Raw genomic sequence first — 27,086 nt, forward strand, 5'->3', positions numbered from 1 at the left:
GTCTAGTGGGTTTGTAATACTAAGCGATAATTATACAAATTTTTTTTTTGTATTTTTCCTGTGAGTTAGTATCTGGTCGCTGTTATGTCTTTTTGATTTGGTTATTATTTAAAAACTCTTAATGACTGGCAGCCCTGTTTTTGTTTGTTTGTTTGTTTTTTTTTTCTGTGTGTGTGTTTCTGCTTTTGTAAAAGTTGTAGGAAATTTTCTGGTGTGTTCATGTACAGGTGTAACAGTTTGTTGTCTGGTGATGGTGTGGATTGAAGGGTCGTTTCCTTCTGTCTGTGATCTTTTTGTCTCCTTTCTTCTTTCCCTTTTGCTCTTTTTGCTATTTTCCATCTTTTTCTGTCCCCTCCGGTCAGGTCCAGCAAGATTACATAGATTCTGTGATTCAAAGTAAATAAATAAATAAATTAATCACATTATCAAGAGGAGCCTTACCCATAGGCCTCCCCTTGGCAGAGCAAATTTGTTCAGCACGATTATCATTTTGCTTGCTATGATGCTGGACAGGACAAGTTAAAAAAAAAAAAAAGTTCAAAATATACTTAATGTTGTTTTTGATCCATGGCTTGCTGTTTGGAAAACAGCGGACAGTTCTCAGGGGCAACACCACATCTCTGCAGAAGTTAATATAATCTGTGACACAGTCCACCACCTCATCAGTGTCACTTTTGCTGCTGCCTCCCCCTGAGCCTACAAATATCGTGATGGCAGCTCTTATTTTTTACCGTGATGTGGCCAGAGTGGCACCCCTTGTTCACCAGCATGGCAAGGCCACCACCCTTTGCTTTCCCACACATTTCCATCGCTCTGTCCACCCTAATGAGAGTGTAGCCAGATATGCTAACAGCTGAGTCGGTGATGCTATCCGTCAGCCAAGTCTCTGTTAGGAGGTACAAGCAAAACTCCCAGTAAGCTCTGTCCAACCTCACCAAAGCCTCCAGTTCCTCACACTTGTTAGCTACAGAATTAACACTCCCCATGATTATTGATGGTACAAAGGGCTTATACCGTCACCTTCTAGCCTTTAGCTTAGCTCCAGCCCGGCATCCACGGAAAGGCCTCCTGATCTCTGACAGGATCGGATGTATAATCCCACTTGATTTACGTTGTAAGTGAAGGAGCTCTTCATTGAGTATTTAAATAAGCACATCTCCACTAAAACATGAAAAAAACAAGACATATTTACAGAGCCACACGGAGAGCCACACGGACTAGCTGCCACTGAAGTTGGCGCATGCTTTCAGAAATCCCTCTCGCTCTTAGAGAGCGGAAGTTGCGTCATTGTCTGGAAGCTGCGTCATTGTCCGGAAGTTGCGTCATTGTGTGACCCTGGGCTGGGTGTGTCACGCCAACTTTAAAATTAAAATAAACCATAGGTTAAAATGATCGAGTGAAGAGTCAGCACTGTATCATCAAGAGAAGGCAACTAGAGTGTTTAACCAAGTTTATTGGTGCAAGAGAGTCCAGAAAAGTCTCACAGTAGCCAGCTCCATTACAGCCCTTGGTCCACGTGTCGTCACTGAAGACCCGGGAAAATCAACTGCTCCTCAGGTACTGGAGCCTCAGCCTGGCTCCACTATGCATCCTCCTTGAGGTGGCCCTGCAATGTGAGCTGATGGCAGTGTCTCGCTCTCTTAAAGCAACACAACATGTTGGAAAGAGGTACTCACATAGCCAGGCAGGGTCCCTACCCTGCCCGTACACAGCATGATGTGTCCTTTCATTGCCATGGCTATTGGTGCTCGTAGTTGTTGCACCTGGCCATGTCACCCTCTGCCCCTTGGATCACCACTCTCTTTTTCCATGCCAGCCCAAAACCCGCAATTTTGGACACTCTCATATGTTCCACTCTCTTGCACTCTGCCCGTTGCACCCTCCTTGGGCACTGTGCCCTCTGCCTCTTGCATCACCCCCAGGCACTTATTTTCTCAAATCCTCCATCTTGCCACCTTATCTGTGGGTGACAACATAAGCCCCTCCTCTGCCTGCTGCACACTGGCTCACTGCTTACTTCTTGTATGTCATTGACTATCTGAGCTGTCAGTCAATAGCCCAACACCTGCAGTCAATACCGCAATTATATCACAGGTGTAACCAGAAAAAATGATGTCACAGTTTTTAAAAAACATGCAACTAAATTCAAGATAAAAAAAAAAGTAAAACCAGTAAACCATAAAACAATAAAAAATTAAATGAACCACCTTGTGACAATTGTCCGGAAGTCCTTTGTTCCACTGGATCTGGAAATGTCATCTTTCCTGGGCTCCCCGCCTCATCCAAGGTTTTAGAGCCAATGACATGAGGGTGTGTATAATGGTGAGTCGGTCTAACGAGGGCATGTCAGGTCATGTCTAAAAAACAGTGAAAATAAGAAAAAAAGAATAAAGACACAGACAGCCATCAGAATGGATGTAGGGTAGCGTAGAGTGTGAATCTACATGCAGGGATAGGATGGCTCTGTCATAATTCCACAACATGGTGCCATCTAATTCCCTCATGATAGACAGATCAACATCTGTTTCACTCCCTGGATCTAACCAGTCAAAAGCCCCTTATTCTTACAATAGATGATATTAAGCTTTTTATTATTTTTAAATGCGCGCCTCACCAGGAGACGCTCTGGTTAGTGATGCACTATGAGCTCTCTCACATACACAAAAAGAGGGAGGGACAGGGGACGCATTTTTTTTCTGCATTTCTTTCTTTTAGATGAGCCCTTGTTTTTCAGACACATCGTCTTGAGTTTTACTCAAGTAGCAACCTCCACCTGTAAAATGTGAAGCCTATGTGGAAGTGCAATAAAAAATCGCATTTCACCCCTAATCCGCTAGGGGCTGGCTCCAAAGCAGAGCAAATCCCCACAGACTCCCATGTTAAAAAGGCCAACTTCACAGCAGAAATAAACATGTTTAAAGCCTGGTACAAAAATCCATTTTAGGATTAACAGGTCAAGTTTACCTTCATGACAACTGTGAGGGCGGTGAATTTTTTTCTAACTCATCCGTTTGGATGTTGTTTAATCTTGAAATTCTGCATAATTAGGGGTGTGTCCTTTTGATTGACAGGTATTCAATGTCTGCGGAAAGATTGGAGAGCACAACCTTGGTTTTTAGTCGGCTAACAGCGTGCCTTAGTTTTAGCCCCCCTCCCTCCGTTAGCTGGTTAGCTACCGTTGCTCGGGGTTAGCTCGTTTAGCTATTAGCTACAGGCAGCTCAGTGTTTGGTGGTTGTCAATCATCCACACCCACATTCACAGTCTCCCTCTCAGCTCGACCTCTTTGCCCATGTTTGGATTTTCCAGGACTAACGACATGCGTGACGCTACCAACATAGTGACGGTGGGAACACCCAACGAGATTCACTTTTGCTCTTCAGAAACCTATGGGTGACGTCACTGAGGCTCTGTCCATCTTTTATATACAGTCTATGGTTAAACCATCACAAAATATTTGTAATGCTTTTAAAGTTGCAAACTTCATTTCTTTCTCTGCAGTGGCATCTTCAACCTCCACACTCTTTTAACACTGCTTTTCAGTAATTTCCGATTTCTTCTTATTGTCAGTGTTTTTTTCTTTTCCTCTTTTAACACATGTTTTTCAGATTATAGCTGTGTTTTTATTCTTTTTTTTCTTATTGTCACTGTTTTTCATACACTACCCGACATGCCCTCATTCAACCAACCCACTGTTATACATACCCTCATCTCATTGGCTCTAAAACCACGGAAGAGGCAGGGATCCCAGCAATGATGGCATTTCCAGATCCTATAAAACAACAGACTTCCAGACAATGATGCAACTTCCGCTCTCTAAGATGAAGAGGGACTTCCGGTTAAGAAGGGACTTCCGCTCTCTAACAGGGGGGGTATGGAGTGTAATGGAAAATTTACACAGAACCCTTATATTCTGTAGACTACACTTTGCATTGTTAAAGCTTGGCTTATGTTTTACTTAGGGAGGAGAATGACTGTGTACCCAGATAAGGATTTAGTGAGCTCCCCTTCCCCCCTTTTCTTTTCTTCCTTGTACCAGGCCATGAGGGGTTTACTACAATGACCTTCGGCCTCGATGTTATCAGCTCAGGCTCTGGCTATATTAACGAGAGCACACACTCATCTCTTCAGACTCACGCAGACAAACTCCTTTGACTGTGCGACTCTCATTGCTGATCAGCTCTTAATAAATAATACTTTGTTCGATTCTCACTTAGTGTGTGATCTTTGATAACTAAAAATTCCACAACAATTTGGCGTTGTCGGCAGGATATCTTGAGTGACTGACCGGAGGACCAGAACCCGTGATTGCGCATCCTGAAGGATTCTTCAGCCCCTGGCTCAGCCTTAACCGTCAGGGGACGGCGGAGGGACTCCGTTCAGGCACCACTGATATCCAGAACGAAGACTGCGTGTGGAGCAGCACCCAGAATCACACACGGTGAGAAGTTTTCATATTGGACTCCCATTTACCACCCTTTTCTCACTATCTTATGAAAATAGGGTAGGGTCCCACTATCTTGTGAAGGCAAGATAGATCACTATTCTACTGCGGTAGGGTAGGGTTAGTCCGGCACTGAGGTGAAAACTTCGGTGGGAATAATAGGCGTTTTAGTCAATTTTTGTGCCTGAGTTTGGGCTCCTCGAAGAAGAAAAATCCAGCAAGGAGACGTCCTAGCTGCAATGGGAAATACAGCTGTTAAGGAGAAGGAGGGTAAATGGGACCCCCAATATGTAACAAAGAAAAAATAAATAAATAAATAAAAGGGCCAAACAATAATATTTAAGGGTAAATATAAGTATGTCAAATAGGTGCACCTTATAAAATAAAGAAGAAATAAATATATAATAAATAAATAAGCGTATTGCTGAAGCATAAAAGGAAAGAATAATGAAACCAAAGAAGAAGATAACAACAAAGAGTCAAAGAGTGTGTGAGTGTGTGTGTGGTTGGAGATTCTCTCACATTCCGAAGCAGCAGAGAGAGAGGACACGTTGGTAATAACGAAGCTCTGTCTAACAGTTTGAGTAGGATTGAGAAATCTCATGAAGAAATAATATGGGTACTTTTAACAGAAAAAACTAAATTAGAAGGAGATGCTAAATTTACGCCTGGAAAAGATCCAGATAATGAAAAATGATCTGATCAGACTGAGGAAATGTTTTGCTCTGCTCCAAAATACTTAATACACACAAGGACACTTTCGGGTTGTAAAAGCTGGTTGTCTGTTGGAAAAAAAAATAGAACATTTTATCCATAAGTTTATCTGAAAAACTATAGTTTTTGAGTCTCAGCTGGCTTGTATTTGCATTTCTAAAATATTTTTTATAAGAATTTCATTCTTTTCTTATGGACACCTTCATCACAATGCTTTAATTTTATTGCGTTCTTTCTACTTAATTTGTGTGTTCTTTTAAACTTGTAAAACATAAATAATTTTTACCTTAAAGGAAATTAGATCTGTTAAATCTGAAAGACACTTTGCTTACAATGAAGAATGCTTTTGCTTATACACACACATACACACACTGAAGATTTACTTTTAGCATTGTCAAATCTTTGAGAGAAAAAAACTTACATCTTTCCTCAGACACATACATAATCTCTATAGGATAGATATTGACCCTATTTTCCTTTTTGTTCTTTTCCCCCCTCCCTCCGTCTCTGTCGGAGACACCCTCTCCTGAAGCTCACAGGCTGCGTACCTGACCCGACTCAGTTCTTCCACCGGGATAAAAGTCAGCAGAGACCCACTGATTATATATATATATATATATATATATATAAACTTTCTATCACCACCATGTCCTACGAACTGATACGGATGCCATATCTACCAACACCACCCGATGTTCTACAAGATTCAAGAGAAGAAACAAAGACATCTGATATCCAGCAATTACCACCAGAGTTCCTCTGCTTCTAGTTCCAAAGAGACTAAAACCAGATGTCTGATGGACATGTAAACATCTGTTTTTGGATGGTAGGACACCATCCTCCACAACGCTCCTGATCATGCGTTTTGTTCAGAGGACAAGAAGATTAACTGGGACAAGAAACTGACTGTGAGCTCTGTAGTCCAGCGCCGAGGTGGCGTGGCCGCTGGACTTTGAGGGGCAAACCGAGAGGTGGGTGCTGAAGACCCGAGGTTGGAAAACCATCCGGTTCTACTGACCAGAGAGAGAACATCCACGTGGTGGAAAAGGGTCATTGGCCATAAAATCAAAAGGCGGTTTGCCGTCTGACTGATCCACGGCAGAGCTGACTCGGGGATGGAAGCAGTCATGTGACCAGTTAAAACAATGATGGTGAGACTGTTCTGAATTCTTACCACAAATAATTAATGATTTAATTCAAAATCTTTATTGAAGTTAAGCAGATCTACATCGTTATGGAAAGAAAGTGTTAAAGAGTAAACAGAAGAAAGCTTCACTTCTAGACATTTCCCACACAATAGACTCGTTCACAGCTGGAACGAGAGACGCATTTACAAATACACGCACGCTCACTGCAACGAAGTACTTGCTTGCTACTGACATCACATAACATGACATGATGAGCTACTAACCCTGTCTTGTTTTGTTTTCATGATTAGAAAGAACAGAACATGTTTAGTGAGCTGGTGGCAACAGCCTTTCCTCAGTTATCCAACACTGATCGGCTCATTTATAAAGGAGAAAGAAAATGAGTAAAAAACGAGATGAAAATAATGTTTTATCTATTTTATCCCTTCAGACCATCCTAATTGTTACTCACTGACACGTGAATTTATATTTTCTCCAAATTACCCGTCTAACCGTTGACCCAGGATCAGATAAGATGGTATCTCTCTCATTCCTACAGCTGAAGTAGTGAGAGTGAGTAAAACCTTCCTGCCAGAGGTGGAAATGCCAACATACTGATCCTTATGTGCATTCCTGTAAATACCGAACAGCAGTTTCCCTGCTTGGTTCTCTGTGGTGATGCAAACTGCAAGTCCCCTGATTTCCTGAGAACCTTAAGTGTGTGCGTGAATTGCACCAAAACTGTTCATGTGTCTCTGGGTCCTGATTATTTTAAATTTTTATCTTTCACAAATGGCTTAGGTTAGGGTTTTAGTACTCTTGGTACGGTATCTATAATCTATATTAAACAAGAATTGAATCTGAAACAGTTTTAAAGATACAAACTGAAAACATAATAGATTTATTTTTCAGTCAAGCAAACTAAAAATCTGAAATCTGTCTGAAAACAGATGAATCAATAAATAAATTGCTTAGAGGGAATTTCCTAAGACCTAAAGAAAATGCTGATGTATGAATTAAATTACGTTAAGGAGCTCCTCTATTAACTGTTATCAGATGTAACTGTATGCAAATTACTTTTAGTAGAACAAAGAAAACCTTAAAAAACTAAAACAACAAATGTTGAGGCAGATAAAATTACTTTTAGGTCATTGTTAGCTCTGCATTAAAACAGGAAAATGCACTATAAGATGACCAGAGATACCAGAAGAAAATTAAAACTTGTTTCATATTGGTCTGATATCCATGGATATTTTAAACTGATTCTCTTATACAAATAATAATAATGGAAAAAGGGTTTTGTAAAAGACTAAAAGAGGAAAGCGCTGCTCGAGCAAATTTGGCTGATGATGGACACATTATTCATAGAAATTCCAATTGGGTTTACGTCCATATCATCTTGGAGTTGAAAGCATTAATAATAAAAATCTCAAAAACAATTAATGTTTTCCAAACAATTTCAAAATGAACTTTAAGGATCCTCATGAATGCAGGAAAATTGACCTGCTCTGATTTGGCCTTTCTGCGCAGAACTACTGACGTGACTTTGACAAAGTTTTCTGACTCTGACCTGAAGACAGACGACTGATGGACTGATATTGAATGAACTTTCCTTCCAGCAGGATTTTATCCAGGATCGCTTCCACAGAAGGCTGATTGCTGTTTTATAACGCTGTTAATTCTGCTGCCATTAACAGTTACACACATTTATTGTCATAAAAAGCAGGTCTGATAATCTGTTTACAGGAGGAGGAGACGTCTACTCTACATCTCTTTTTGTAAAATATGTGTATGTGCATTTTAAAATCAAAAATGACTTTGTCCCTTATGACATTTTGGGATAGAACTTTTACAGGTGGAGAAAATTATCACCTTGTACACATGTGCTTATGCTAATGAGGATTGTTTCACAGGGGGAAGCCAGAACAGGCAACTCCAGGATTCAAGTATACAAGAATTTTAATGTTTTGTGTACGATTTTACTCTTACCTGGGATACTGTCACATATTACCAAAAATGGAAAGTATGTCAGTTTTTTGGTAAATTGACTATTCCACCATGCACCTCTCGTTCTGCAGGTATTGTGCGCTCTACTGATGGAAGACCTTGTCTTCTTTGTCAATTCTTTCCCCTAATTTGCTAAGTTGTCACATGGGGTGGACCATGTGCCAAAAGGGGGGATGGTATCTTCTAAAACATCTTGGGTTACAAAAGGCTTCACTGTGGTGGCTGAACAGTACTGCAAAAATGTTTGATCTGTGCAGGCTACAATACAGCCCGCCCTCTTGCCTTCCCTCCAGCTGGTCATACACCACCTAATCAGCATTTTTGATCACGTGATGATGGATTTCATTGAGTTAACATTTGCAGAAGATAAGAAATATTGTTTAGTCATGGTTGACATGTGGCAAAAAAATGGGTTAAAGCTTTTTCAGCAAAGCATGCTACAAGTTCAGTCGTGGCTAAGGCTCTGGTGACTGAGATCGTTCCAAGATGGGGATTCCAGTTAAGGTCTCATCTGACACTGGTTCATACTTTGTCAATGCAGCCCTGAAAGAGGTAAGTGGACTGTTGGGGTTCCAGCTTAAGACTCATTGTGCTTATCACCCACAAATCAGGCGGAGCAATCGAGCGTGAAAATACCGTTTTGTAAGGTAAGCTGGCAAAATGTTGTGAAGAAACAGGATTGTCCTTGTCAGGGCTTGATGTATGGATTAAAGGAAAGTTGAAAACTGAGAATGATCAAAGAATACGTTATTGTGCAAAGGAAAAGCAAGGTTAGTTGGGAGTACGGCTGGAGCGGGCAGACTGGGATCTTCGCGGCACGGTCTGGTCCAGGTATGGGTTCTTGGGAAGAGAGAGAAGGTTTCGAAGGTTAGCTGAGTTAGCACAAGGTGCAGACAAGATAATGAAAGCGACTGGAGGTCTGAGTGGAGTTTCAGAGCAGGTGAGATGATGAGTAGGTGTCTTCTAGCTGCGCCGTCCTGATTGCGGTGACCAAGGGTGTGCCAAATATGGTCAACAGGAAACCAGGGGTGAGGATGAGCGTGGGCCATGACAGTCCTGGCCTAAAGCCTTCCCACTCGCACATGAGAATGAGGAAACGTGCCCGAAACGAACCTCAGCAAGATTTGAGATTCTGTTTGGCAGACCTCCTCACACTAGTCTGGATCCCCCAGGACTCTCCGTGTCTACCACATACTGTGAAGGTAACATGCTTGCTTATTGCTAAAATTTGTCCAAAGTTCTCTCACAGGTGCACAGTGTGGCTAAGGAAGGCCTGCCACGCCAGCATCAGATCTGCTCCATTCCTTGGTTCCGGGAGACTGGATCTTGGTCCGGGAGACGAGAAGAAAGCACTGGCGTTTTGAAAGGTGGCTGGGTCCATTCCAGGTCCTGTTGGTCACTCATACAGCAGTGAAGGTCGCTGAAAGGTCCACGTGGATTCACACATCCCACTGTAGGAGGTTCCAAGGTACACCAACCCGAGCACCAGCTGACCTCTCAACCACAGGGCAGAATAATCCCTGAGGTCAGCCCCGTGCGAGATAGTCCATTCTCCACGTGACAACATGAAGTACACCCAGGCTGCCATGAGGGGATGGTCGTGCGTCATCCTCTTCATCCTTATCACCTCCCTCCTCTGGTACCTGGACCCAACCGGTCCTCGCCCAACACAGCGCACCCTAGCTTCGTCCCAACCCGCCAGATGACTGCAGGGGACAGAAGCACCCTCCTTCAGGAGGCACCGCCGAGATGACCACACTCTTCAGCATCATGACAACACTGAATTTTCCAACAATACAAACTCCACATGTGTTTTATCCAGAACTGTTTTCCGCTTAAGAGATCATATTTTTCTCCATCTCTCTGTTTTTAGCGAAACGGGACAGATGCACTATTCTTTTTAGGACACTCTAGTTTGTCAGCGTATTATTCCAGTCTCATGTATATCCTCACCTTGCCCCAAATGCTCTGACTCGTTCACCTTAAATTCTTGTGATTATTCCCTGACTGTTCTCTTTCTACAGAGTGAGGCTTAAGAGTTGTTGTGTTTAAACATTACGGCCTTTTCCTGACCCCTTTTATCACCCCCATCTGTTAAACGCGGTATCTTCTCTCCACAGATGAAAGGATTTATGATGGCTTTGCCCTGGTGGGGGGGATTGGGGAACTAGCATGGACTGTGGAAGATCCATCAATCTCTTTGGAAAATTTAACCTCTTTAGTGGATTCTGGCTTTAGTTTGCTGCAAAAAGAAGTTTAGGCTTTGAGAATAATGTCTCTATAAAACAGGATGGCTCTTGATTTTTATTAGCTACACAAAGTGACACTTGTGCTCTGATTGGAGATCAATGTTGTACCTTTGTCCCTGATACATCTGTTAACTTGTCTGTGATCCATGATGCCCTTACTGATCTCTGGGACTGGCTTACTAGTGGTTATTGTATTTCTCCAGCTGGTGGTTTGAAGTTCTTTGAGTAAATTTTCTCTTTATGTGTGATTAATATGTTGCATTTTAATCAAAGGGGTGGATTGTAATGGAAAATTTACACAGAACCCTTATATTCTGTAGACTACACTTTGCATTGTTAAAGCTTGGCTTATGTTTTACTTAGGGAGGAGAATGACTGTGTACCCAGATAAGGATTTAGTGAGCTCCCCTTCCCCCCTTTTCTTTTCTTCCTTGTACCAGGCCATGAGGGGTTTACTACAATGACCTTCGGCCTCGATGTTATCAGCTCAGGCTCTGGCTATATTAACGAGAGCACACACTCATCTCTTCAGACTCACGCAGACAAACTCCTTTGACTGTGCGACTCTCATTGCTGATCAGCTCTTAATAAATAATACTTTGTTCGATTCTCACTTAGTGTGTGATCTTTGATAACTAAAAATTCCACAACAGGAGGGACTTCCAGTGATGATGTGGCAGCTTCTGATTGGTTAATCCGACCTGTCAAATTAGTTTGACGAAAGGTGGTTCATATTTTCTCAGGAGTAGATTTTACTTGCTCAGTTGTGTGCGATCACACAATAGGCATGCAAATCTCGGCAGACATGCTGTTCTCGGCATTACACTGGTTGCGCTTCAGTTTCGTTCCGACCTCTTGGTGGGTCGTTTTTGGCAACCATCACATCCTCTGACTTAAGTTCAATATGGTAATGCAGTGACAGTGCTGAGAAATGAAGCTAAGACAAGAAGTGGTTTGAGGTTCAACTGCACACCGGCCAGTGCTGTAAAACGAAGACCTGGACAGCGCTGTGAGTCATATCCTAGAGAATTCTCTAAACGCAAGTGAAGAGTATGTTGTCCAGTGCTGTCCAGGTCTTCCTTTGACAGCACTGCATATCTTAATGGCCGAGCTATGGTAGGTGGCTAGTTAGCATGTCCCCATTCAGACTTACTACTGTTGGTTGTCCAGCTGATGTCGCGTTAACCCTTAATAGTTTCTGCTGAGGCCAGAATAGTATTAGAGATGCCAGCTGCTTCACTGAGATTACTTCCAGGCGACTGAACACATATTAATACAGCATAAGTCTTTGCAAAACATCTGTCACAATGTTCTCCAACTTCTTCTTCTTCAGTTTGTTTTAAAAAAGGGCTCCTATTTTTTTCTACTACGTGACTTCCGTTTCAACTGAAATTACTTCCTTTTCAAGTGAAATCCGCTCTCTCACACACTAGTAGAATTCCTTTCATACATACTAGTGAAATGGGATTTCAGAAATTTCACTTAAGTGTGTGAATGATTTCAGTATACTGTTTAAGAGCATTTCAGTATAGTATGTGAGAGCATTTCAGTATAGTGTATGAAAGGTTTTAACTATAATGTTTGAATGATTTCAGTATAATATATGAGAGGTTTCAGTATAATGTGTGAATGACTTAAATTTCACGTGTCTGTGAGAGGGTAATTCTAAATAATGTCTCAAACGGCCCCTCATAATAAATCCTCATCTCCTACACCCACCTGCCCCTTCACCCTGCATTTGGGTCGTGCCTCCACACCCTCCACCTACCCTGATGGGAGGCGGAAATGAGAGGAGGAGTATCAGCATCTTAGCATTTGCTGAAATGAGCCATCCGGCTGCAGGTCCGTCCTCCCTTTTAGTTCATTTTCCCACTCTGGTGGTTTTAACTGTGGTCCCCAGTCTGCCATATGGGACCAGATGTGGGTATGGCTCTAGTTTTCTCCAGCAGGGTTGCAGCTCCTCAGCCTGGTGGTTCACATTCCCTGGTTGAACCACCATGAATCACCAGACTGTTTCACTCACCAGTCGGTAAACATGTTGACTGGTCAGACTTCCGAGTTTCAGTTTTCTTTGATGACCTGGATTAAATCAACTCTCTCTTGGTGCAGGAATACTGCCTGGTGGAAGCTGCTTGGACCAAACAGCCATCATCTTGTCTGTCAGCCTTCCTGCCTGATGGCTTCACCCACAGCTTCATTCAACGTCCACCAGGAAACTCTCCTGATCACCTGCTTCAGTCTCCAGCTCTCATCTCCATCTGCTCCACGACCACTCACTCTGAAGTATGAAACTCTTCATTAACTGAATTCTGCAACATGTTTTATTCAATAATTTTGGTGGCAGCAAATCAGTCCTGAACATTTTATGTGTTGTATGTTTTATGGAAAATAAAGCCCACAAATATATTCAGTAGCTTCTTTTTCCTTTTGTGTACATGTGAAGAAAGTGCAGGACGTGAAGTGTCATAACATGTTCATTGTCTCAGAAACCACACCTCTTCTTAAAAAACCTGAGTACCGTCTTCTTCCTGCTTTAAAACTGTTAAGAAGGACCTCTCTGAGACAGATCAGAGTCAGCCAGGATTTTAATAATAATTTTGATTTCAAACAAGCAGCTTATGAAAGGAGCAAAAGAAGAGTCAAACACTGGAATCCTGAAAACAACCAGGTGAGTCGGCACCGGGAATTGATCCAGAATTGCTGAAAAGATGTCCGATGAGGAGTGAGTGTGGAGCTGGAGTATAAAAAGCTGGGTGTTAGACTGATTGCAGGTGTGAGATTGACTGTGGTGATGTAAGGCAGGAGTGGGTGTATCTGTGGCAGAGGCTGGTGGAGTTACACAGTAGCTTCACTCTTAACACATATTTCCTTGTTCCCTCCCCTTCAGATCTGCAGTTGGATGATGGGTGGAACCAACATGTAGTGAAGAGGAAGAGCTGACAGGCTCCGTTCTCTGAACAAACACATGATTTGTAGATCAGAGCTCAGACTAGTTTCAGGTTTGAGGAAGTGAAATTAACACAGTCGCTGTTACTGAGAGGTGAAATGGCGGAGAGAGAAGATCTGCTGGACAGAGAAACCTTTTCTTGTTCCATCTGTCTGGATCTACTGAAGGATCCAGTGACTATTCCCTGTGGACACAGCTACTGTATGAACTGTATTAAAACCCACTGGGATGGAGAGGATCAGAAGGGAATCTACAGCTGCCCTCAATGTAGGAAAACTTTCATACCAAGACCTGTCCTGGAGAAAAACACCATATTAGCAGCTTTAGTGGAGCAGCTGAAGAAGACTGGACTCCAAGCTGCTCCTGCTGATCACTGCTATGCTGGACCTGAAGATGTGGCCTGTGATTTCTGCTCTGCAAGAAAACTGAAAGCCATCAAGTCCTGTTTAGTCTGTCTGGCCTCTTACTGTGAGAAACACCTTCAGCCTCATTATGAATCACCGACATTCAAGAAACACAAGCTGGTGGAGCCCTCCAAGAACCTCCAGGAGAACATCTGCTCTCGTCATGATGAGGTGATGAAGATGTTCTGCCGTACTGATCAGAAGTGTATCTGTTATCTCTGCTCCATGGATGAACATAAAGGCCACGACACAGTCTCAGCTGCAGCAGAAAGGACTGAGAGGCAGAGAGAGCTGGAGGTGAGTCAACAAGAAATCCAGCAGAGAATCCAGGACAGAGAGAAAGATGTGAAGCTGCTTCAACAGGAGGTGGAGGCCATCAATCACTCTGCTGATAAAACAGTGGAGGACAGTGAGAAGATCTTCACAGAGCTGATCCGTCTCATCCAGAAAAGAAGCTCTGATGTGAAGCAGCAGATCAGATCCCAGCAGGAAACTGAAGTGAGTGGAGTCAAAGAGCTTCAGGAGAAGCTGGAGCAGGAGATCACTGAGCTGAAGAGGAAAGACGCTGAGCTGAAGCAGCTCTCACACACAGAGGATCACATCCAGTTTCTACACAACTACCCCTCACTGTCAGCACTCAGTGAGTCTACACACTCATCCAGCATCAATATCCGTCCTCTGAGATACTTTGAGGATGTGACAGCAGCTGTGTCAGAGCTCAGAGATAAACTACAGGACATTCTGACAGACAGATGGACAAACATCTCACTGACAGTCACTGATGTGGATGTTTTACTGTCACAACCAAGACCAAAGAGCAGAGCTGGATTCTTAAAATATTCATGTAAAATCACACTGGATCCAAACACAGCAAACACACGTCTGTTACTGTCAGAGGGAAACAGAAAGGTGACAGGAATGGATCAACATCAGTCTTATTCTAGTCATCCAGACAGATTCACTAAATGGTATCAGGTTCTGAGTAGAGAGAGTCTGACTGGACGCTGTTACTGGGAGGTGGAAATGAGAGGTCAGGTTTCTGTAGCAGTCGCATACAAGAATATCAGCAGAGCAGGAGATAGAAGTGGATTTGGATGCAATGACAAATCTTGGTCAATATGTTGTTACCAAAACATTTATGAGTACTGGTACAATAGCATCATAACCTCCATCTCAGGTCCTCTGCCCTCCAGAGTAGGAGTGTACCTGGATCACACAGCAGGTATTCTGTCCTTCTACAGCGTCTCTGAAACCAGGACTCTCCTCCACAGAGTCCAGACCACATTCACTCAGCCGCTCTATGCTGGACTTTTTATTAATCCTGGATCCAGTGCTGAGTTGTGTGAAGTGAAGTAAAGTTATTTTCTCTGCTTGTTGCTGAGACTTCATTGTTGTGATGTCTCTGCTCTGCTGTTCTGTTGTTTATTTGACTTTTTTTTATTTGCTGGTTTTTCCTGTTTGTTTCTTTTTGGAGGAAATCACTGCTAATGATGATTTTTATTTCCATCAACATGAAAATCTGAACTTCTCTGTTCTCTAAATATGTGTTGAATATTTGTATTGATGTATTTGTATGTTGTTGTTTCTCTTCCACTTCATGGAGCCAAACAGAGAAACCAGCAGACCTTCCTTCATCACACATTATTTTACTCTCAACACTTTGGAAATGTAAAAATCATTTTCTACTTGCAATTACTTTTAGTTGTTCTAGAGATCAGATGTTGTTGTTTTTCTAAACCAACAAACAAACAAGGTTTCTAATGATGATGTCAGTTTGTGTCATTTTGACTTTCTTAAATAAAACAGCTTCATTACAGAGAAATGAGTCAAGTTTTCTTTGAACTTCTACTTAGATTTTTCTTTCCTTCGTCTCTCACACAGATTTGATCCACCTGCTGAAAATGATCAGTTCTTATTTAGTGACTTCTGTTGTTCTGACATTTCTTCTTTAACATAGAAATATTTTCTTCAGCTCCAGCTCAGTGATAAAAACAATACAAGACAAACAGCAGGGACACCACAAACCAACATGTTTTAACATGAAATCCATCAACCATTGGAGGGAAATGATTTATTTGCTGTATTCAATATTTTGCATTCAAGGAAATCTGATGTAGAAAAGAATCAAACTTTTAAAAGATACTTTATTTATACTTTTTTTTTGTTTGTTTGTTTTTTTTTGTTTTTATTTTCTTACAATACAACAGCAACAATTATCCGATCAACATGTTGAACAAAGCAAATCAAACTGTATGAGCTCCCCTTTCCCCCACCCAGAGAAAGGGAACAAAGGGAAGTTTAATAATTTTAATAATAATAAAATTTGTAAAAAAAGACAGCAAGGGAATAAAAACACAAGCTTGATCAGGTGTATCAGCACATACTAGTGTGAGATGCTTCCCACTCTCAGCAGTTCTCCTCAAACTGTTAAATCTAACTTGGAGTTTTCAGCAAATAACATGAATGGCTGCAGGTCTCATAGAATCTGTCTATTGAGTCTCTCAGAGTCCATCTCATTTTCTCCAGACACTCATTGGCTTCACATCAGGATTTATCTTGGCTAATTTCTCTTTAGTGTAGTATAAACGGTGGAGAGTTTAGGATTGTAACAGCCCATGCAGCGTGCAGGTAGGAGAGGAGTGGACCCTGTTCAGCAGGTATTGTGGCTTAGATGCAGTTTTAAATCCTCCTCCCATGAGCTTCTGATTCTAGATAAGGAGGGACTGTCAGAGCGATGACACATATTTGTACAGCTGATGAGTCCAAAGCTTTGAACTGACAGCTGCTGAACTGTGTGATTAATATCTGTTCATGTGCAGAATTTTCAATCACTGCAACCAGTGACGTTACTGTTATTAAAAGTGAAATGATCTCTGATGCTGAAAGATTTCATCCCAACTCCTCTTCCTAAAATCAATGCAGACAGTGTGTTGTGTTCCAGCTTTGTAGGTGGAAGTGATCATTTCACATCAACAAGTCATGTTGATGTTGCAGAGCCAGTTGATTGTCTTTTCTTTTCATCTTTAATCTGCCTTGTTGGGGAGGAAATTGTGTATTTTTGGCTCTTTTTACTCATCCTGTGTGTTCATGTAAAAACAGGTGGCAACAGTCACAACATCAGCACGGATCATTCTGTATGCAGTGTGGTGGGTAGGGCTGTAATCAACCAAAGAAATTGTTGGTCGACTGAAGCCCTGAAAATTCAACTAAAAATCGACTCGGGCGTTGAGAGGGGGGGGGCAATTATACACAAGAGGCGATTCGGGGAACATTATCTTTATTAAACATCCCAGATCTAGGGTCGAAGTACAGCCTGTGGGCACGGATTAAGGTAAAAGCAAAAAGATGCCGTTGTTGCAGGCGGGTGCGCCTGCAGTTATAAAACAAATAAACGATTATTAGACTAAAATATTGAAATATGTGGAATATATTATGTTAATTGCCTTTAATATAGCCCACCGTTTTTAGATGATACGCCATGTTCGTCGTCGAGCTGTGATATGCAAACTGTTGTTTGCAAATTTTGCACTCGACCTTTTTCCCTCCATCTATTTTGATAAAATGCTGCCACACTGCCGAAGTCTTTGACATGGTTGAAGGACTCACCAGCATCAAACGCTAAAACAAAAAAACCTCTAAATATTCAACAAACCACCAGACTCTGAGTAGCGTGGACATCCTTCGATCTCCCCCTCCCTGCATGAAATTAACACGTCATAAAATCGACCAATCAGAATTGTGGTTGACTCAAAACATATCAACCAAACAGTCGACCAGTCGACTTTGACTTTACAGCCCTAGTGGTGGGTCAGATTAGTTTCTCTTCTCACTTTGTAGATTCACCTGTTGCTGCTTTTCTCCTTTAGATGTTTTTTATGTGTTAAATGATTTCCCTCTTTCACTGACCCATGATGTCATATTTCTGTCAGGATGGTCACTCAGTGAGAGTGCTATTAAAATCAGTACATGAATAAAGGTGACACCATTCTTTGTTGGCTGTGAGGATATCAACACGACATACCACTATACATGAAGCTGTCTTTATGATGCCAGAAGTCAAAACCATCAAAGGTCAAATACGCAGCAGAGAAACTTCCAGACCACTTGTCCTGGTCAGCACATGCTCCATCATACTGCTACCAGGTCTCTGAGAAGCTTCAGGAACACATTCTGTATTTACTGCTCTGAAAATAATCACATTACAGCTTTGTACATGTAATTAATAAAATAACAAGTAAGGACTAAATAAAATGTCATTGTGTTGCTTTAAAGTCTCCAAAGCTTTGAACTGAGTTAATCGTGTTAAATTCCTCAAACTACAAGAGGGACTGAAGTCTTTTTGCAGCACTGATATCAAACCATGGAGGCCACATGGTGGTAGCAGAATACCTGCAGCCTCCCTGCTGACCAGTGTGGTAGAAAAATGAGTTACCAAGAATCTGGATGAGTGAAGTTTAACAAAGTTTATCGCAGAAAAGAAAAATATAGACTTGTACGAGGGCATGGCATCTGACCCACACTTGGTTGCAGGAGGCTCCGAAGATGAAAAACAAAGGAAAGCTGTTTTGTGTTGTCATGGTGACCTGAATGACCAGATAAGCACCTGTGTACATGGTGATAACATCCTCCATCTGTAAAAGTTTATCCCAAACTATTGTTAGTGTCAATTTCATGTTTGATTTGGAAACTGGTACCTTTCTGTATTAATTATTATAGTGCACTTGCCTGTGGTATTGCAGAGAAAACGACCAAAATATAATTTTATCTGCATCAATGTGTGTTTGTTGTATTGATATTTAAGGTTTTCTTTCTTTTACTTAAACTAATTTCCATAAAATTACATCTGCTTACAGTTAGAAGAGGAGCTCCTTTAATTTGCCTTAATTTCCATTTATTTATCAGCATTTCTCTATGTGTTAGGGATTCATCTTCTTGTAAGCTATTTATTTTTAATTCATCTGCTTTCAGACAGATTTCAGATCCTTACTTCACTTGGTTGAAATCATAGACTGTAAAAGATGGACGGATCCTCCGTGACGTCACCCACAGGTTTCTGAATAGCTGAACTGAAGCTCATTGGGCGGTTCCCACTGTCTTTGCAGCGTCACACCTGTCGTCATTCCCAGAAAATCCAAAAATGGGCAAAGAGGTGGAGCTGAGAGGGGGACTGTGAAGGTGGGGGTGGATGATTGACAACCGTCAAACTCCGAGCTGCCTGTAGCTAAGAGCTAACCGAGCTAACCCGGAGCTAACGGTAGCTAACCAGCTGACAGAGGTAGACGGGCTAAAGCTAAGGCACGCTGTTAGCCGTGGTTGTGCTGCACTCAATCAAAAGGACACACCCCTAATTTGCCGAATTTCAAAATTAAATAACATCCAAACGAATGAGTTAGAAAAAAATTCACCCCCTTCACCGTTGTCATGATGGAAAACTTGACCTATTAATCCTAAAATGTTTTTTGTACCAGGCTTTAAACATGTTTATTTCTGCTGTGAAGTTGGCCTTTTTAAAATGGGAGTCTATGGGGATTTGCTCTGTTTTGGAGCCAGCCCCTAGTGGATGAGGGGTGAACTGCAATTTTTTGCACTTCTACATAGGCTTCACATTTTACCGCCGGAGGTTGCTGCTTGGTTGAAATGATTGAAATGCTAGCCATGGGAAGCCATATAAACCATACAAAACTTATAACCAGCACGTCCACTTTTATTGTTTCCCCTTGTTGATTCATTTGACCAACCAAAACATGTGATAATAATAAAAAAAAAATAATAAAAAAAACAAAAAAAAAATCTGCATCATTTCAGTGGAATAGTTTAGTGTTTTTTTTAACCAATCACAGGCTAATTTTATGTAATTGACTGAAATGCTGCCAAAACACTGTGGCATAAATGACACTTTCTAAATGAGCTAAAGAAGTGAATAAAGAATGTGTTACTCAGTGGGGTAGCTTTAAATATTACTAAAGACTCTCAAATAATGTATTGCCATAAAAACATCAACAATTAAAACTACATCGATTCCAGATGTGAAATGTCTCAAGAATGAATACAGATGATGAATGGGCATGCAAATGTCAGCAGAGAGTTTTGAGTTTTCAAAAAGACTTTTAATAAAATGACCACAACCAAAAACCTCTGTCCACCTCGACACCTTTACCCACACCAAGGAGCAGTGATTTGAAACCTTCACGCTGAAAAGATACAGCACCGCCCATCCCAAAGTTTCAAAGTCCCTTGACACCGGGGTCTGAAAAGACAACAAGATGTCCTCATCATCCCGCCACTGACCCATGGCAGGAGAGACAGTCAGGGATGGGAAAAGGTAGTCCACACCAGCTGCTCACTGGTCCAGAACAGCCCTGTCCCCAGCAAACACTTTGAGGGGTCCTGATAGCGAAGCACGGATCTCCTCCACCAGCCTGGTCAACAGTCTGCTGGACCTGATGTTGAGCAGCTCGGACAAATGGGTAGTAGAAATCCTTAGCAGATCACCGAGTTTCACACAGCCCCCCTCCCTTAGTCTGGATCTTAGGCTTTCGGAGTCCAGAGCCTGAGAAGTGATGAGGGTATGACCAACCAGAGGCTCCTCCAGGACCCACATCCCCACCATCAAAGACTCCTTCCGATGAAAGATGAAACCTTGCCATGCCTGCAGGACAGACCTGTAGAAGGAAGTCAGACCAGGCAAATCTATGGACACTGGTTGAAGCAGAAAAAGATGTTTATCGTATCCCCAGCCTCCAGCCTGCCTCAGCAGTACACAGGCAGTATCAGTCCATGGCAGTCCAGAGTGGTACAGCAACCGCTGAGCTGTTTTCAACCTAAAGGCCTTAAAATAAGATGTAATGTCAAATTATCAAATAGAGTTGTCTTTTTTCTGGCAAACTCTACAAACATTTTGATTTGCCATTCTTTTATGGCTACAAAAACATTTATATGCTTCTGGAAAAAGTTCCTAAGCAGCAAGGTTAGTCACTTTTACAACATCATACCTCAAACTGTCTTTCAAACAAAGAGTGGAAAAGATTTCTTGGGCCTTTCCTACTAATTTACACTGAAGAAGCAGAGGCCAGACCTCCTTCGGCAAATGCAGGGAAGCAGCAACACACTCAAACACATTATTATGTATCAACTTCTGACTCACGGAATAGAGGCACTATTTTTTCAGTCTGCAACTCAAACTCCAACCTTTTAAGCTTAATAACTCTTTCTATTTCTACTTCCAACTCCAACCTACAAAGCTCAAACTCTGGCTGACAGGCTTGTGCTTTATTCTGGGCTTTTAATTGCAATCATGCTATGTACTTTAATCCAAGCCTCCTCCCTCGAACCATGTGAGAAGGAGGGACTAACAAAAGAAGGAGTGGTGTTGTTTTCCAAATCTTTTGCTGTTGACTGGCAACAGGTCCTTCCCCATCCCCCTCCAACAGAGCAGGTTTCAACTGCTCATCAGGTTGATCAGGAGAATCTGACAAGCAGGGTGAACCAGATATAGCGAGCAAGCTCTGATCCACTTCTTGGAAACTAGGGTTTTCAAATCTCCTTTAATCATCTGTTTAGGTACTTGCAAGTCATAGTGTGCTGCTATAGCAAATAAATCTTGTTTGCGACAATGACTTAATCCCTCCCAAATAGGACTGTCAAAGAACTGACTCAAAACAAAAACACTTGTTGCCATTTTTACACCATACCATCACACGCAAAGTACACAAAAAACACCAGACACTAGACCAGAACTCCACATACACATCAACTGGAAAAAGAATAAGTATTGAAACACTCCCGGACGAGCCCCCAATTATGTTACTTCCCTAAGAGAGGTCTAAGGGAAGAAGAGAGTAACAACTCCAGAAGATGCCAGTCTGTGGCAGCTAAAATACAGAAAGGCCAATAGCATCAGGGAGAGCTGAGGCCAACATAACAAACAAAACCCCTCTATCATAAAATAAAAAGAACAACTTACCTGACCCCAGAAACAAAAGAATACAAATCTACTTCCGTACTACCCTAACTTCAACATAAACAGGGGAAAATGACCCACAAGTAAAACAAAATGACAGCACCCCAACTAACGGGAAGAGAAGCACCTGGAGAGTCAGCACAAAATTAATCACAGGAATAAACCACATTCCTGTAACAGATATGTTCCACTGGAAATCAAAGGAAAAGGTTCTCACCTACTAATTTCTAATGAAGAAAGAACACTGCTCATTGTTTAAGTGAAAAGTTATCAAAATGTTCATTTTCAAAGTTTAAAATCAAGCCAAGAGAGTTAAAACTCAGTCAGGATTTGATTCTTTGGATGAAATCATTCTGTAAATATTTTCATTGTGGTCTGTGGGTTTTTCCTACTGAAATCTGTTTAGTTTCTGCTTTTTGTTGTCTCTGAGTTCTTTGTCTTGTTTCCTGTTTTATTTTGTTGAGCCTGTTTCTGCTTCAAATTACTTCCTGTTCACCTGGTTTCTGTTTCCTGATTGTCACACCTGCTCCTTATCTAGTTATTACCCCTCAGTGCTTATTTACCCTTTGGTTTCTTAGTTCATTTCCATATCCTCATGATTGTCTCCATATCTATTTCTCTCATTTCCTAGTTTTGTTTTTTCATTTTTTGCTTGTTTTGTTATTTATGTTTTTGTATTATTACATGTAATCTGGATTTTCCATCACTGATTTTGATGTTAATAAGAGAAAATCACATATAATTTGTATATGCTGCATAATTATATTTGAATTATGAAGTATTTCTGTAGCATATTGCACCGTGTATGAAATTGTATATTTTATATTTTACCCAAAAGTTTCCTGTTATTGGGATCAAGATTCTGACAAGGGAAAATATTACAAATAATTTAAAATATCAATATTAAATCAACATAAGTCAAATCAGCTATAGATGTAATTATATACATTTAACAAGCATAAAAATAGCAGCTTATATATGAATGAATGAAGTATATGAAAGCAAGGTTTCCTCTGGTCTTTAGATGTGTGGGTACCTGTTGCTGCAGACATTATGAAAGAGAATAAATATCTCTGTCAGACTGAAGAGAAACATTTCTGTTTAGACATTTCTGACTGAGAAAGGAAAACTGACATTTATGGATCAACGTCATTATTGTAGTCGTCCAGACAGATTCACTGGATGACTTCAGCTTCTGAGTAGAGAGAGTCTGACTGGACGTTGTTACTGGGAGGTGGAAATGAGAGGAAGCGTTTATCTCAACATCTTAACATTTGCTGATATGAGCCATCCGGCTGCAGGTCCGTCCTCCCTTTTAGTTCATTTTCCCACTCTGGTGGGTTTAACTGTGGACCCCAGTCTGCCATATGGCTCTGGGTTTCTCTAGCAGGGTTGCAGCTCCTCAGCCTGGTGGTTTACATTCCCTGGTTGAACCACCATAAATCACCAGACTGTTCCACTCACCAGTGGGTAAACATGTTGAATGGTCAGACTTCCGAGTTTCAGTTTTCTATGATGACCTGGATTAAATCAACTCTCTCTTGGTGCAGGAATACTGCCTGGTGGAAGCTGCTTGGACCAACCAGCCATCATCTTGTCTGTCAGCCTTCCTGCCCGATGGCTTCACCCACAGCTCCATTCAACGTCCACCAGGAAACTCTCCTGATCACCTGCTTCTGTCTCCAGCTCTCATCTCCATCTGCTCCAGGACCACTCACTCTCAAGTCTGAAAATCCTCATTAACTGAATTCTGAAACATGTTTTATTCAACAATTTAGTCGGAAGCAAATCAGTCCTGAACATTTTATAAGTGTTGTATGTTTTATGGAAAATAAAGCCCACAAATATATTCAGTAGCTTCTTTTTCCTTTTTTGTACATGTGAAGAATGTGCAGGATGCAAAGTGTTATAACATGTTGATTATCTCAGAAACCACACCTCTTCTTAGAAACCTGATTACCTTCTTCTTCCTGCTCTAAAACACAGCAGCTCTACTCTGAACACATATTTCCTTGTTCCCTCCCCTTCAGATCTGCAGGTGGATGATGGGTGGAACCAACATGTAGTGACGAGGAAGAGCTGACAGGCTCCCTTCTCTGAACAAACACATGATTTGTAGATCAGAGCTCAGACAAGTTTCAGGTTAAAGCAAGTCAAACTAAAACAGTCAATGTTACTGAGATGTGAAATGGTAGAGAGAAGAGATCAGTTAAACCAAGAAACATTTTCTTGTTCCATCTGTTTGGATCTACTGAAGGATCCGGTGACTATTCCCTGTGGACACAGCTACTGTATGAACTGTATTAAAACCCACTGGGATGAAGAGGATCAGATGAGAATCTACAGCTGCCCTCAATGCAGGAAAACTTTCATACCAAGACCTGTCCTGGAGAAAAACACCATGTTAGCAGCTTTAGTGGAGCAACTGAAGAAGACTGGACTCCAAGCTGCTCCTGCTGATCACTGCTATGCTGGACCTGAAGATGTGGCCTGTGATTTCTGCTCTGGAAGAAAACTGAAAGCCATCAAGTCCTGTTTAGTCTGTCTGGCCTCTTACTGTGAGAAACACCTTCAGCCTCATTATGAATCACCTACATTCAAGAAACACAAGCTGGTGGAGCCCTCCAAGAACCTCCAGGAGAACATCTGCTCTCGTCATGATGAGGTGATGAAGATGTTCTGCCGTACTGATCAGAAGTGTATCTGTTATCTCTGCTCTGTGGATGAACATAAAGGCCACGACACAGTCTCAGCTGCAGCAGAAAGGACTGAGAGGCAGAAAGAGCTGGAGGTGAGTCAACAAGAAATCCAGCAGAGAATCCAGGACAGAGAGAAAGATGTGAAGCTGCTTCAACAGGAGGTGGAGGCCATCAATCACTCTGCTGATAAAACAGTGGAGGACAGTGAGAAGATCTTCACTGAGCTGATCCGTCTCATCCAGAAAAGAAGCTCTGATGTGAAGCAGCAGATCAGATCCCAGCAGGAAACTGAAGTGAGTGGAGTCAAAGAGCTTCAGGAGAAGCTGGAGCAGGAGATCACTGAGCTGAAGAGGAAAGACGCTGAGCTGAAGCAGCTCTCACACACAGAGGATCACAACCAGTTTCTACACAACTACCCCTCACTGTCAGCACTCAGTGAGTCTACACACTCATCCAGCATCAATATCCGTCCTCTGAGATACTTTGAGGATGTGACAGCAGCTGTGTCAGAGCTCAGAGATAAACTACAGGACATTCTGACAGACAGATGGACAAACATCTCACTGACAGTCACTGATGTGGATGTTTTACTGTCACAACCAGAACCAAAGAGGAGAGCTGGATTCTTAAAATATTCATGTGAAATCACACTGGATCCAAACACAGCACACACACGTCTGTTACTGTCAGAGGGAAACAGAAAAGTGACAAGAATGGAACAATATCAGTCTTATTCTCGTCATCCAGACAGATTCATTAGATGGGTTCAGGTTCTGAGTAGAGAGAGCCTGACTGGACGTTGTTACTGGGAGGTGGAAATGAGAGGAATCGTTTATGTAGCAGTCGCATACAAGAAAATCAGCAGAGAAGGAGTTGAATGTGGATTTGGACGTAGTAACAAATCTTGGTGTTTTTATTGTGACCAAAACAGTTATTATTTTCGGTACAACAACATCATTACCTCCATCTCAGGTCCTCGGTCCTCCAGAGTAGGAGTGTACCTGGATCACAGAGCAGGTATTCTGTCCTTCTACAGCGTCTCTGAAACCAGGACTCTCCTCCACAGAGTCACGACCACATTCACTCAGCCGCTCTATGCTGGAATTAGCTTTGGTCCTGGATCCAGTGCTAGGATGTGTAAAGCGAAGTAAAGTTATTTTCTCTGCTTGTTGCTGAGACTTCATTGTTGTGATGTCTCTGCTCTGCTGTTCTGTTGTTTATTTGACTTTTTTTTATTTGCTGGTTTTTCCTGTTTGTTTCTTTTTGGAGGAAATCACTGCTAATGATGATTTTTATTTCCATCAACATGAAAATCTGAACTTCTCTGTTCTCTAAATATGTGTTGAATATTTGTATTGATGTATTTGTATGTTGTTGTTTCTCTTCCACTTCATGGAGCCAAACAGAGAAACCAGCAGACCTTCCTTCATCACACATTATTTTACTCTCAACACTTTGGAAATGTAAAAATCATTTTCTACTTGAAATTACTTTTAGTTGTTCTAGAGATCAGATGTTGTTGTTTTTCTAAACCAACAAACAAACAAGGTTTCTAATGATGATGTTCAGAAAGGCTCATTTCCAGGATCAGAATAAATGAGATCATTCATCATGTTTAATGTCAGAACAAAGTCAATTTTTACAAACAAATAAACTTTGAAAGAATAAACAAAGTATTTTCTTTTGTCTTCATTTCAGTGTTTCTGTAAATCTGATGGAGAAAATATCAAACTAATATGAGAGAATAACTGAGGCAGTTTTCCTGGAACAGCAGAAAGTAATAAATAAAGCATTTTTTCTTCTAGAATTATTTCCTTTATTCTACATCTAACATGAAGAAGTCAGAGTGTTTGGAAACTTAAATCTCACATCTACAAGTTCTACTTCCAGCCTGAAAGCTGATGTGAACACTGTTTGGAAGCTGGAAAGTCTTCTCTCCCATCTTTCCCAGGTTCCCTGAATGCAGCATCAGTGTTGCAGGTTGTGACTCCTGTAAACAAACTGACACAGTGTGATATTACAGATATTTCAATCTCTCTTTACTGATGTGGTTGAAGCTGCCAAAGGCTCAGTGAAGTTTTTCCACGTCTTCCTGCAGGTTCACAACTGGAATGTGAAAACTGATGCACACCACAAGAGGGAGCCTTCATCCTGCTAACAGGGATGAAGAGGAGGGTAAAGCTCCTCAACTCACTTTGTCCACATGTTTTACATTCTGACAGGTTTTCTCTTTATTTACTTAGTTTTTATTTGATTCAATACAACAAAGGTCTGCTGTTATCTAGTTGTTGGTGTGTGACATGGTACCGTAGATCAAACCGCTTTGTGGTGCAGGACTGGAAACCAAAGCTGGGAACTGTGGTATTTCAGCCTCCAGGTTCTCCAGGACAGTTTCAGTCCCGGGAATGTTCATAACAAAGGTTGGTGGACTTCAGAACCAGTCAGAAGCACACAGCCGCTCTGTGCTTTGGTTTAGTGGCTACAACGGAGCCGCTGCAGAGTTCTGGGAGCTGAAGAAGATCAGATTTAATGAAAGA

The 27,086-nt window shown here is 41.6% G+C and overlaps 2 protein-coding genes across 2 annotated transcripts; both read left to right on the forward strand.

The window, feature by feature from the left end:
- Positions 1-13,444: 13,444 nt before the first annotated feature.
- Positions 13,445-15,413, forward strand: LOC121644029 (tripartite motif-containing protein 16-like). The gene has a single exon (XM_041991723.1). It carries the CDS (start codon positions 13,585-13,587, stop codon positions 15,244-15,246), a length of 1,662 nt encoding a protein of 553 aa, XP_041847657.1. The 5' UTR covers positions 13,445-13,584; the 3' UTR covers positions 15,247-15,413.
- An 8,625-nt stretch (positions 15,414-24,038) lies between these two features.
- On the forward strand, positions 24,039-25,700 carry LOC121644034 (tripartite motif-containing protein 16-like). Its single transcript, XM_041991728.1, has one exon. It carries the CDS (start codon positions 24,039-24,041, stop codon positions 25,698-25,700), a length of 1,662 nt encoding a protein of 553 aa, XP_041847662.1.
- The last annotated feature ends 1,386 nt before the right edge of the window (positions 25,701-27,086 follow it).

The sequence above is a fragment of the Melanotaenia boesemani genome, chromosome 8 (genome assembly GCF_017639745.1).
Source record: "Melanotaenia boesemani isolate fMelBoe1 chromosome 8, fMelBoe1.pri, whole genome shotgun sequence".
NCBI classification, from domain to species: domain Eukaryota; kingdom Metazoa; phylum Chordata; class Actinopteri; order Atheriniformes; family Melanotaeniidae; genus Melanotaenia; species Melanotaenia boesemani.

Bases quoted from the DNA above. Each gene is read 5' to 3' on its own strand.
- LOC121644029 (XM_041991723.1), top strand. From the start codon at position 13,585: ATGGCGGAGAGAGAAGATCTGCTGGACAGAGAAACCTTTTCTTGTTCC.
- LOC121644034 (XM_041991728.1), top strand. From the start codon at position 24,039: ATGGTAGAGAGAAGAGATCAGTTAAACCAAGAAACATTTTCTTGTTCC.